This window comes from Argentina silus, assembly GCF_951799395.1.
Source record: "Argentina silus genome assembly, chromosome: X".
Classification (NCBI taxonomy): domain Eukaryota; kingdom Metazoa; phylum Chordata; class Actinopteri; order Argentiniformes; family Argentinidae; genus Argentina; species Argentina silus.
Window position 1 is genome coordinate 20,416,019 of NC_139653.1, and position 11,761 is coordinate 20,427,779.

The following is an 11,761-nucleotide window of genomic DNA, read 5'->3' on the forward strand; positions in this document are numbered from 1 at the left end:
AGAGTAACAAGAGTGGGATCGCATCAGGCTTTTACCCCTCCCCTGCTGTTGACAGATAACTGGTACTGTTATTCCACACAATTCATCATGCATGACTGTTCCTTTTCCACTTACAGATCTATAGGAAGTGCTTTGGGTGGCTACTGTAGTTGTTATACTGTGTGTCAGTCGAGGTCTCTGCTTCAAATCAAAATAATGATTGGTATTAGTGTTACTGGTTTGTCTGGAAGAATGTTAAGAAAATATATTCTGTGACTGATAAATGATTTCTGAATAGGATGTAATATAGATGTTGCATTGTCCTATAGCAAGTTGACACAGTATACAGATCACTCACATGGATACCAATGAAAGAGGCAGCAAGGAGGAGTATATGCATAGATTTTCCTCTCCAGGCTCTTTCATGCCCCTGCTCCCTCTAGCTTTGATCCAAGGCTTAAAAGGTACTGTGGTGGTGGGATGCACTGGGGCACAGGCTTTGAAACCTAAAACTGTCTCCCTTCAAAGGCCTCAGGGAGCCCTTAGAAGTGATGTCATGGGAAGTGTGGTTTAAGAATCAGTGGTGGTAGACAGTTGTGTGGAATAATGGTTAGGAAGCAGGAGTTGGGGACCATATGATCATATGAAGACTGATTCATTTGCAATGACTTCAGATAATTGTCAGCATTGTTTTCTTACCGTTTAAAGGTCCAATATGTAACATTCAAGATTTCTAGAAGCTTGGTTGTAATGAATATTTATTCGGTAGGGATCAGGGAATGAGAACTCTTGAAAGAAATATTTCATTTACAAATGCTTTGCATATAAACATGTTACTACACTCTTCTGCTTCTATGCTACTGCTTCTATCAATGATGTACACACTGTACAGATCATATCCCATTGTTGCAGTTACCTTGATTATCAACAATATGAATCCTGGGGTGTTTTTGTGTAAGCATAATGTTGATAATACAATCTGGAATGTATATCAAGTGTATTCTGTTGTACACTCACCGGCCAGGTACACCTATTCAACTGCTCGTTAATGCAAATATCTAATCAGCCAATCACATGGCAGCAACTCAATGCATTTAGGCATGTAGACATGGTCAAGATGACCTGCTGAAGTTCAAACCGAGCATCAGAATGGGGAAGAAAGGTGATTTAAGTGACTTCGACGTGGCATGGTTGTTGGTGCCAGACGGGCTGGTCTGGGTATTTCAGAAACTGCTGATCTACTGGGATTTTCACGTACAACCATCTCTAGGGTTTACAGAGAATGGTCCGAAAAAGAGAAAATATCCAGTGAGCGGCAGTTCTCTGGGCGAAAATGCCTTGTTGATGCCAGAGGTCAGAGGACAATGGCCAGACTGGTTCGAGATGATAGAAAGGCAACAGTAACTCAAATAACCACTCTTTACAACCAAGGTATGCAGAAGACCATCTCTGAACACACAACACGTCGAACCTTGAAGCAGATGGGCTACAGCAGCAGAAGACCACACCGGGTGCCACTCCTGTCAGCTAAGAACAGGAAACTGAGGCTACAATTTGCACGGGCTCACCAAAATTGGACAATAAAAGATTGGAAAAACGTTGCCTGGTCTGATGAGTCTCGAGTTCTGCGACATTCAGATGGTAGGGTCAGAATTTGGCGTAAACAACATGGATCCATCCTGCCTTGTATCAACGGTTCAGGCTAGTGGTGGTGGTGTAATGGTATGGGGGATATTTTCTTGGCACACTTTGTGCCCCTTAGTACCAATTGAGCATCGTTTAAACGCCACAGCCTACCTGAGTATTGTTGCTGACCATGTCCATCCCTTTATGACCACAGTGTACACCAATGGCCTCCACAGTCACCAGATCTCAATCCAATAGAGCACCTTTGGGATATGGTGGAACAGGAGATTCGCATCATGGATGTGCAGCCGACAAATCTGCAGCAACTGTGTGATGCTATCATGTCAATATGGACCAAAATCTCTGAGGAATGTTTCCAGCACCTTGTTGAATCTATGCCACAATGAATTAAGGCAGTTCTGAAGGCAAAAGGGGGTCCAACCCGGTACTAGCAAGGTGTAGCTAATAAAGTGGATTATTATTGAGTGTATATTAAGTGTATGTTGTACAGCTTTGTCGATTCACACTCAGGCACATTGGTTCACTTTTATTTTCATACATACACACAAGGACATGATCTACAGAAAGGTGTGTCATACATTTTCTGCACACACACACACACACACACACACACACACACACACACACACACACACACACACACACACACACACTGACATTAGTAATCTGTTATTATACAAACAAACACATTTTGAGGTTTACAGTAAAGCATAAGGGTCCAAAACATCTTTATGCCTTTAATGCATTAAGAATAGGCAGTTACAATATGTGCACACACACCCGTGTTCACACACACAGAGCATACTGCCAGCTCCCATCAGTTACGTAATGTTACTGTTCACAGTGGGTGAGATTTGGGACAGGGTTGGTGTGGCTGGCAGGGCCCTCTGGTTCCCACTGCCCTCTTACATAATCCATCTGTCCCACTGCTGTGGGGGGCTGGACACGGCCATATCAAGCACAGGGCTAGAATGCTCCAGTGGCCTGGCAGTGCTTCCCTGTACTGAGATGTGTGACCCATTATGGCCAGCACAGTGGTTTGTTACCTTGTACACAGAGGTACTGACTGCCTTTTCTCTCTCACACACACAGGCATATATTAATAAGAAGTGAAGACGTGTAAATCATCCATTTGATGCTTGCAACTAAAGCAGTGTGCAGTTGCCATCCAGCCTGCCTCAGTTCCTTTTGGTCATGCAGAGTTGACTTTGCACACACACACAGTGGCCATTAGTGGTCACTAATTTGATGGGGCACGTCATTGGCGGGCAGAACAGATGCTGGCACAGCAGCATCTCTGACGCAGATCACGCATGTCAGTGCTTGCCATGGCCAGGTTGACAGGTTACATCAGTTAGGCAGGCCCATTCACTTTGAAATGACCTGAAGAATTTTAGAGTTGGAAATAAAAATTCGGAAATGTATGGATCATTAAAATGTTCAAGAAATTCTGTGTAAAAATAAAGATTAAACTTTCTATATAAGCATACTTTTGAGTGTAGTACCCTGCCCCTTAGCCAATCAATCACCCATGAACCTGAGAAAACCTTTGTTTTATCTGTTTAAATAATTTAATTCCACTCATTAATTAAAATAAATCAAACACTAAAGAGAAGCCAACTAAGAAATATGTAAAAGCATGTATTTCAAAGCATAAGCTACCAAATTTGCTCTTGGACGGTCAAATGGAAGCTTAATCAACCTGACCTATTCAAATTTATAGGCTGTCTGGTGAGCTGTACCTTTATTGCATGTCCAGCGTTGCCATATTAATGCCTGTGGGACCTCTCGTGACTTGCATTAGCCATCTAAGTCCCATACAAATGCATTGCCAAAAAATGTTAAACCCTCATCCTAGTTGTGAATGACACATTTTTCCTCCCCAGCTGTCTTATATTTACATGAGAGTGAAACAAGTGTAAAGTGATGCTAAATGTTCTTTTATAATGTTTGTTTATAAAAAATAAAAATAACCTGGTGCTTATCTATGTCTTAGAGTTTATTTTCACAGATCTAAAGTGCATGACATCTGAGTGAACAAAAGTAGCAAAATAAATACACACTTTTTTCATTTTTTTTGTAAACTGTTGAAACATGAACAGATAAGTAAAAGTACTCATTTGTAATCGATCTCAGTGGACTGGACATACTTCATACACTTCACTCTGCCTGTGAAATCATGAGGTTGAACAAATTGATACAGTAGCTGCAGGCATTCAATCAAACAAAAATCAACAAAGTTTGAACACACTCTCCGATGCATTTACAAATGAGCAGCAGCGGTTTACTTTTCAGATTGATGTTTCTTTATCTATGTTAGGTGATGTGAACATCTGGAAAACTGCCAGTGTTTTAGAGAATTATTTTTCATTGCATGAGCACATCCTGTTTGTCAAGGACAGTACACAAAACACTTGCTTTGCCTATAGAGAGGTCAGGGGCTAGGAACCTCGTAGAGGAGGAGGCACCATCCAAGTCTGCTTTTTCAGAGCCTAACTTCGAGGAGTAAGTATCTGTCAATGGAGCTGGTCACACATGCAGCTGGTCACACACCCCTATGCTCCTTGCTCTCACAATCAATTATTCATAATATAATACATTTTGAGGGTGTGTTCAAGAAAAAAAAATAGAAAACGTAATTGCTTACATGAATTTATTCATGTGACACACTGCACTAAATCCTCAAGCTGAAATGAATGCCCTTCAGGTGAAGTCACTGCCATGTCATAAAGAGCGTGCAAAAGTTCCATTAAATGTACAGCCACAGACATTAAACCAAAACCACCAGATACACAGCCCTCATCTGTCAGCGCTGAGGTAAATTCCAAATGTTTTGGTAAACTCAGATTCAACCCAAGAATAGATATATGACCCTGTCATCCATGTTGTGCCATTCACTTCATGGTGGTTAATGTCCTCCTTGTTGGGCAGCTTGCTTTAGACATTCCTGTAGTGCAGACACAATATCTTCTAAGATGGTATCTCTGTTTTCCTTGGAGACCTAATTGAGACAGGGATAGAAAAATACATACTGGCTTTTACTTTCTACTATATGGGTGACTGGGACCTGAAACCCAGGAATAGGAACACCATAGTGTACTCTCTTTGAAAAATTATAAATATAATCTGTCATTATGGCATTGATAGCTCTCATAATTGCTTTAGACTGTCTGATATACAGTCCTCCTAGCTGGCTGTGCTGCCATGAATGCCAACATATCACTGGTTCTGGTCCGTCTTTCATCACTGTCTCCCACCCCACTGCTCCCCCTACCAATTACAACACTTTATTTTTGCTCTGACACGTTGAAAGTGCTCCATTCAATGATGGTGTATGCTTGTGTGACTAGTGAAGTTGTCCTATAAAACGATAGCTGTTTCCCCCTCAAGCATTTCTGTAATCTAGCTATGTAACGCAGCTATGTCCGGTGGTCCCATACTATGTATAGTAAGCCATGTGCGCATGTGTAGTTTATCAAAATGCATCCTCAAGTAAACGTGTTTTCACTTTGTCACTATGAGGTATTGTGTGTGGATTGATGGCAAAAAATAAATGTAATGTATTTTAAATTTAGTCTATAACACAACAAAATGTGGAAAAAGGGTCTGAATATTTTCCAAAGCCACTGTATATCAATATCACTGCATTCAAAAGCAGGTTTTTTGTTGTAAATTAATCGTTTAGACGAATCAATTAATTGATAAGTTAATATACAGATTAATCGATAACAAAATAATTGTTAGCTGCAGCCTTAGTGTGCGTGTGTCTGGCAGGTTTATGAAATCAACCTTACAGTTACGAATGGCTTATCTATTTCAACTGTAATAGCGATATCAGCAATTTAGACAGACAGGCTATAACTATTTGCATGATCAAAGCAATTACATGTGATTAGAAGCCTGCGCAGCGCAGCACCAAGAATAGACACATACCCTTCATCACACCCGTATTACACAAACTTCACCCTGATCACCATTTGGAACACTTTTGTGAGTAAATCCATTGAGCCGACGTATTTGTCTGTAGACTGTGTTCTGTTTTGCTTGTTATATTAGTGCTTCACATTTAACCACTGATTTTATTTTATTTTTTTATTTTTTACAGTAGGCCACTGTACTACTACACCAATGATGTCTGTTCCGGGGCTTCTAGTGTTAAAGATTACTGAGCCCTAGAGTATGATCTTGATCTGTGCCTGATCCAATGCAGTGAGTACCATCTACCTTACATTTCATATACTATTGTCACAATATAATTTCCAATCAAGGCATTAGGCCTGTAAAAACTGTGACAACCCTGCGATCTGTGGAACATTTTTTAGACGTTTGAGACGACTCTTTGTTGTTAGATCAGTCATGCATGATTTTATTTTTAATCCCCATTCTATGGGATGGGTAATGCTGGCCTGAGCCCCTCCTGTGTAAGAGAGCAAAACACATTGAGGGACTAATGATTGTCTGGCCAAACCTAGTGGGTGTAGCTTTGTGTGCTTGTTACAGTGTGTACGCAATAAGCAGCCTAAATAGATATGTGCTTATACTGTAAGTACGTTTGCTTATGTGTTTGTCTGTACTCACAGTAAAGACCTTTACGTCTCTCCTGCCCCGCACCTCCTCCACCAGGCCCAGTGGTTTGCCCTTGGAGATGGGGATGGTGCCTAGGATGGAGCAGCCAGAGCTGTCCAGGGTCTGCCTCACTGCTCTGATAAATGACTGGCTGAAGAGCTCCATCTTGCCGATCTCATCAATGATAAACACCCTCCTGCTGCCTTCACAAGAATCAACCTGAGCCATGAGTTCAATGCCATGATTAAAGTCACATCATATATATAGTGTTACTGGCATAAATTAGGCATAACAACAGATCTAAACAGATGGCCAACGACTGTTGCTGACAATCTTCTAGATCTAAATGGTAAAGCAAAGAATGTGTTTACATACAATTAAATGTTTCATATAACTGAAGTGGTATTCCGATGCAGATGGTTAACTACATACACACACGCACATTGAGCCTCAATGATTCTGAACATTGTAAATAGGATAAGTGGAACATGTTAAGTCGGAAAAGAGAGCCCCCCATGCATGTACAAGCACACCAGGCTCTCATTGCATGGGGGATTAATCAGGACCGGTGACAGCCAGACGGCACCATGAACACTATAAATGTCACGTTGGAATTTATGCCTTTACTATCCTTCAATTATGCCATCAAATCGAAGGATAGCATGGCCCAGATGCTTTGATAAGTGTGTGTTGTGGGGTGGTGGTGGTGGGGGGGGGGGGGGTCTACTAATAAGTCATTTCATGTGCTAGCTTACATTTCTGAAAAGGGGAAGAGCCAGGTTTTCAAATGAAGCAAGATCAACCACGTACTGCCCAACCATGTACTCTTGTCTTCCAGGTGAAGCACCAGCAATGGCTCTAGTTGTTGAAAGAACAAAGGTGGCAAAGAAAACTCAACAAAACATGTAGAGAAAAGACTATTGGTTAACAATGTAAAATATTATTGACATTTGACACTCCCTGTCACCCAATTCTCCATCCTTTTCCCTGAAATGTACACTTGTCCACTCCTGTACAGATTTAAAAGCATACATCAATCCTATTATTTTCAATCTATGTAGGGGAGTGGACAAGTGTACACTTCAGGGAAAATAATGGAGATTTGGGATGCAGGACATACCTGACTCGGGACAGGTGTCCCCTCTTTCCTGTCACTGTGACAACATCAAAGCCAACCCTTCGCCCCCCTTCCCTGACTTCCTCTGTGTAAAAGCCAGCAATGGCCACGCCTGATGACACAATAGCTTCACGGGCCTTCTGGACCAATGTGGTCTTCCCCACCCCTTTAAAACAGAAAAATTCATGTCAGATCCATGAGGAAAGTTGTGTCATAGTGTATGTTTATGCATGATGTGATGTCTTTATCAAAACAATCTTTCATCAGATATAATGTGAAGTATTGGAGAATTCCTAAGTTCATGAGCAGGTTTTTGACATTTTGATATCACAGGCCACAGCATTCAGAGATCTACCTGAATATGAGACAATGGCAAAAGCCTAGACAACGCCTTTACACCAGGCACCAAAAAGTTATTAATGGCACCACGTGCTTGTGTTTACATGACGTACGAGTACATCGACTGCTACAAAACTATATTTCAAAACGAGCACATTTTAAAACAAATGCAACCTTCAATTTGATTATAAATATCGACTGAAATACAACACGTTACAACTTAAAATGCTTAAAATGATACATAGTATAACTGAGATGTGTCTCCTGGTTAAATATACATTTAGCTAATAGTCATGATACACATTTTGTAGTTACCCGGAGGTCCTGTCAGGAAAACGTGCTTGAACATTTCTAATAAATCTTTTACTATTCACCGCAGACAAAAATACTTTCCTTACACAAGAGGGGCACATGCGCAGAGCGGTTTGGCATACTTTATTTTTTTCATTTCCGTATACACCAGGGGCACATGCGCAGAGTGGTTTGGCATATTTTATTTCTTAAAAAGACAGATGACAGACACAGCTTTATTTTCCATTTAATTACTATAAGTTATAATGTGGATCCTCTGTCTTTTGATTTAAGTATCAACCTATGTATGCAAAATTGGATCACCAGGTTGATTATATTATTTACAAAAAAAAGGGGAAAAAAAAAAGAAAAAAAAGATAGATATATATTGATAGGGATGACAATTTATACATTTTGGGATGACAATCTATACAATCTATACATATTATTATTTAATATAATATTATTTAATATAATCTTATGTTTAGATAACCAATTTACAAGGGATATCAATAAGACACACGTGACCAAAGTCCAACATGTCTGTTAAAAAAATGTAACTAGCCAATTCTCAAGGATGAATAAATTAATGATTATCAGTTTAAAAGTGTCAAATTACATTGAGTGGAGGAAGGTACAGTACAATGTAGCATCTATCAGATACTGAAATATAGCTAATTCCATGAATGTGTGGGCCTTTTACAAGGTGTACCCTGGGAGCTTGTTAACTACTAGCTCAGAGACGTGTTGGTACTTATTCTTGAAACCCAGTGAGCCAAGCCCATCTCCTGCCTCCTCTGCTTCATGTGGTTCAAGGGAGGACATTGAGTCAGTGGGTAGGTAGGTGTCTGCAGAATATCCCCTAACTGTCACACTGTCCTTGTTTGAGTCACTCAACTGGCTCCTTGATGCTTTGAGACTCTCAGAGACAGTGGGTACCTTAGCTCCACCACCACTCTGAGCCCTAAGCCTTGTCTTTTGATTTCTTGAGTGGGCAGAACGGATGGATACAGACCCATCTCTGTCACTGTTGTCTGAGGACACACAGAGAGCTGAGGCCTGGGTGCGAGGTCTTATGATGTGTGTGCCCTTCAGAGATCGCTGTGGAGAATTGTGTGCTTTAACAGGCACAGGAATGGGTGCTTTTCTCTGGCTTCTAGTGGAGGTGCTGTCAGAGCTGGAGAGGTCACCTGAGTCATAACTTCTCCTGGTCCTGCCCAAAACAGGATTAGGACTACCGAGTGGGTCCGGTGAGTACCTATCAATGGGGTCTGGTGAGTATCCATCAGTGGGGTCAAGACTGGTGAAGTCATCAATGTATTCTACTGCCTCCAGGCTGTCACTGCTGGAGTCTAAATGGCTGGGTTTGGGGCCACTGCCCTCTGTGGTCTCACTCTTGTGTCTGTTGCTGTCATATCCAGGTTTTGTTTGATTTGATTCAAGATTACCATAGTCTCCAGTAAGTGAACCATCAATGTGATCAAATAGCTGGCTTTGCACACTGGGAACGTGGACACACAGTTTCTCATCCTGTAATGATTTTTGGGATCTTTCGGAGGCATCATGTCGCTTACAGTGACGGTTTTCTATAGCAAAACCAGTTTGAGATTTCCTTGCCTGTTCATTTTTAGTTTTTGGTTCCTGCAGTGCGGAGTCAAATCCAATGCTGCTAATCAAAGTCTCAATGTTTTCATTAAGAGTTGCGCTCCTGTTGGGTACTTTTCTCCTGTGGAGTTGTTTTGGCATTGTAGTGTTTGACTTATTTCCCTTATTCTGTTTCTGTGTTTCTGTCTGTTCCCTGCACTCATGACGTTTCATCAATCTAGGATTAATTTGCTTCAACCTGAGACTAAAGGATTTAGTTGTTCCATATACCAACCTCTTCTTGAGAGGGGACTTTGGAAGTTTATTGTCAAGGTTGGATTTTTTATCCTCCTTCACAGATTTAAACAAGGGGGTAGTGCTGTTTTCCTGAGGCTGCCTCTCCTTAAATATGGGAGTAGGTGAATATCTGGCTTTATGTGATGATGTGATTTGGAGGGAGTTTTCCAATCCATTCAAAGGCTCTGTTGCTGGTCTGTAAATCCATGCTAGGTTGGGATGAATAGATAAGGGCTGCTGCTGGGCCTGACCATTCAGCTGTGAAAGTTCAACAAGAAGTGCATTCAGAAGAGGCAACTGTTGTAAGGTCTCTCCAAGGCCTGATGGTGCCACAAGTGTCTCTTGACTGAATGTAGACTCACCAATGTGTCTCACCCTCCGATTTGTAGGCCTAGATGGAACTTCAATTTCACTTTCAGGTGCCTCATCCCCAGAGCATAGATCCTCAACCCTCAAAGATTCCAGGTCTAAATTTAATTTAGACTCATATGCTTCATTTTCCTTTTCAGCAAGGCTGCTGTAGAAGAGAGGTGGGGGACAGAATAGGCCTGCAGTGGAATTCCACTCCTTATGGTAATCAACATGATCAACTATAAGTGTTTGATGCATAATCCTTCCAGCATGTTCAGTTTGAGTCGCAATTGAATTGACACCATGCATCTTTGCCTCTGACACCACTACGTCAGCATGCTGTCCGTCTATTTGGATATTATGACAAAGGACATGGGAAGGCTTGTTGTCTAGACCGAGTGATTGGACCTTTCCTTTCTCATAATCAACTGGCACATTTTCAGCACTTCCATGAGCAATGCCTACTTTAAATACCCTGTCTTCTGGGATATGTGGTAATAAACTAGCACCCAAACTTAAAAGTTTATAACCCAGGGAAATACAGCCAATTTTCTCACCCATGAGATTGAATATGTCAACAACTTTCTTTTCTCCTTGGGAGGAGGGAGTACAAACACCATGGGCCTCAACATCACACCTTACTTGGTTAATCAATTTTGCGAGAGAGATCAATGAGCTTCCAAGCAACTTTGGCAGCTCCTCTTTTAGATCCAAGACCAAGGCATAGAGTGGAGTGTTTAACAGATGAGTATGAAGTGAGTCCAGATTAATTTTGAACAAACATGATTTGCCTTTGTTAAAGGGGTATTCGAGTGTATCACAATGGAGTTTACCATGCTGATTTTCTTTTTCAGTATGATCACTGGCTGGGTGTCCTTGTTGTGGCGGAGCTGGTTGATAAATGAGCAGCATTGGAAAATCCAGGAGTCGCACGCCAAGCGCTAGTTCGTCGAAACTTTTCAGTTTCCTGGTTTGGTTTATCCGGATAAATTCTACCATTAGTTGAAACGAAAAGAGAGTTTCTTTGTTATTCATTAGTCCCGTCATTTCGATTTGGGACCTAGCCAGTACTCAATGCAGTCAGTCGCCAGTTAGTCGGTCAGTCGTGAAATCTGGAAAGCGCTGGTTAGGATTCATTCATTGTAGCAGCCATTATCTATACAGGCATACATACATTCCTATTGTTTATGTTTTGTTTACAGCATGCACGTGAGAACATCACCAATTATTAATAGGTAGGTAGCTGCAGAATTAGATGGCTAAAAACGTTGTTGATAATCCACAAGTTTGGGCTCCATGGAAACAAACTATTTGTCGCACATCTTCTACGTAGCATATGGCCGTAGGATACCTGGGAATAGTAGTTCTATTTTATTTATTTATTTATTATGTGTTTATTTGAGTAGGCACAGATCCAATAACATTGACATATTGACATTTCAACAAGCCAGATGCACTGCACCATAATAAATAATAATAATAATAATAATAATAATAATAATAGTAATAATTAGAAGAAGAAGAAGAAGAAGAAGAAGAAGAAGAAGAAGAAGAAGAAGAAGAAGAAGAAGAAGAAGAAGAACAACAACA

The 11,761-nt window shown here is 40.9% G+C and overlaps 2 protein-coding genes across 2 annotated transcripts; both read right to left on the bottom strand.

The window, feature by feature from the left end:
- Positions 1-3,609: 3,609 nt before the first annotated feature.
- ntpcr (nucleoside-triphosphatase, cancer-related) lies at positions 3,610-8,065 on the bottom strand. Its single transcript, XM_083694817.1, has 5 exons — positions 7,964-8,065; positions 7,313-7,475; positions 6,948-7,050; positions 6,205-6,411; positions 3,610-4,627 (listed from the first exon to the last, which is right to left on the bottom strand). Exons 1-5 carry the CDS (start codon positions 7,995-7,997, stop codon positions 4,535-4,537), a joined length of 600 nt encoding a protein of 199 aa, XP_083550943.1. The 5' UTR covers positions 7,998-8,065; the 3' UTR covers positions 3,610-4,534.
- A 2,432-nt stretch (positions 8,066-10,497) lies between these two features.
- Positions 10,498-11,170, bottom strand: map10 (microtubule associated protein 10; the record flags this gene model as incomplete). Its single annotated transcript, XM_083694625.1, has 2 exons — positions 10,498-10,518; positions 10,637-11,170. 2 exons carry the CDS (start codon positions 11,168-11,170, stop codon positions 10,498-10,500), a joined length of 555 nt encoding a protein of 184 aa, XP_083550751.1.
- Positions 11,171-11,761: the final 591 nt, after the last annotated feature.

Bases quoted from the DNA above. Each gene is read 5' to 3' on its own strand.
- ntpcr (XM_083694817.1), bottom strand. From the start codon at position 7,997: ATGTTCAAGCACGTTTTCCTGACAGGACCTCCGG. The intron at 7,051-7,312 runs GTATGTCCTGCA...TTCAACAACTAG, and splicing joins GGACACCTGTCCCGAGTCAG to AGCCATTGCTGGTGCTTCAC. The intron at 6,412-6,947 runs GTAAGCTAGCAC...CTCATGGCTCAG, and splicing joins CTCTTCCCCTTTTCAGAAAT to GTTGATTCTTGTGAAGGCAG.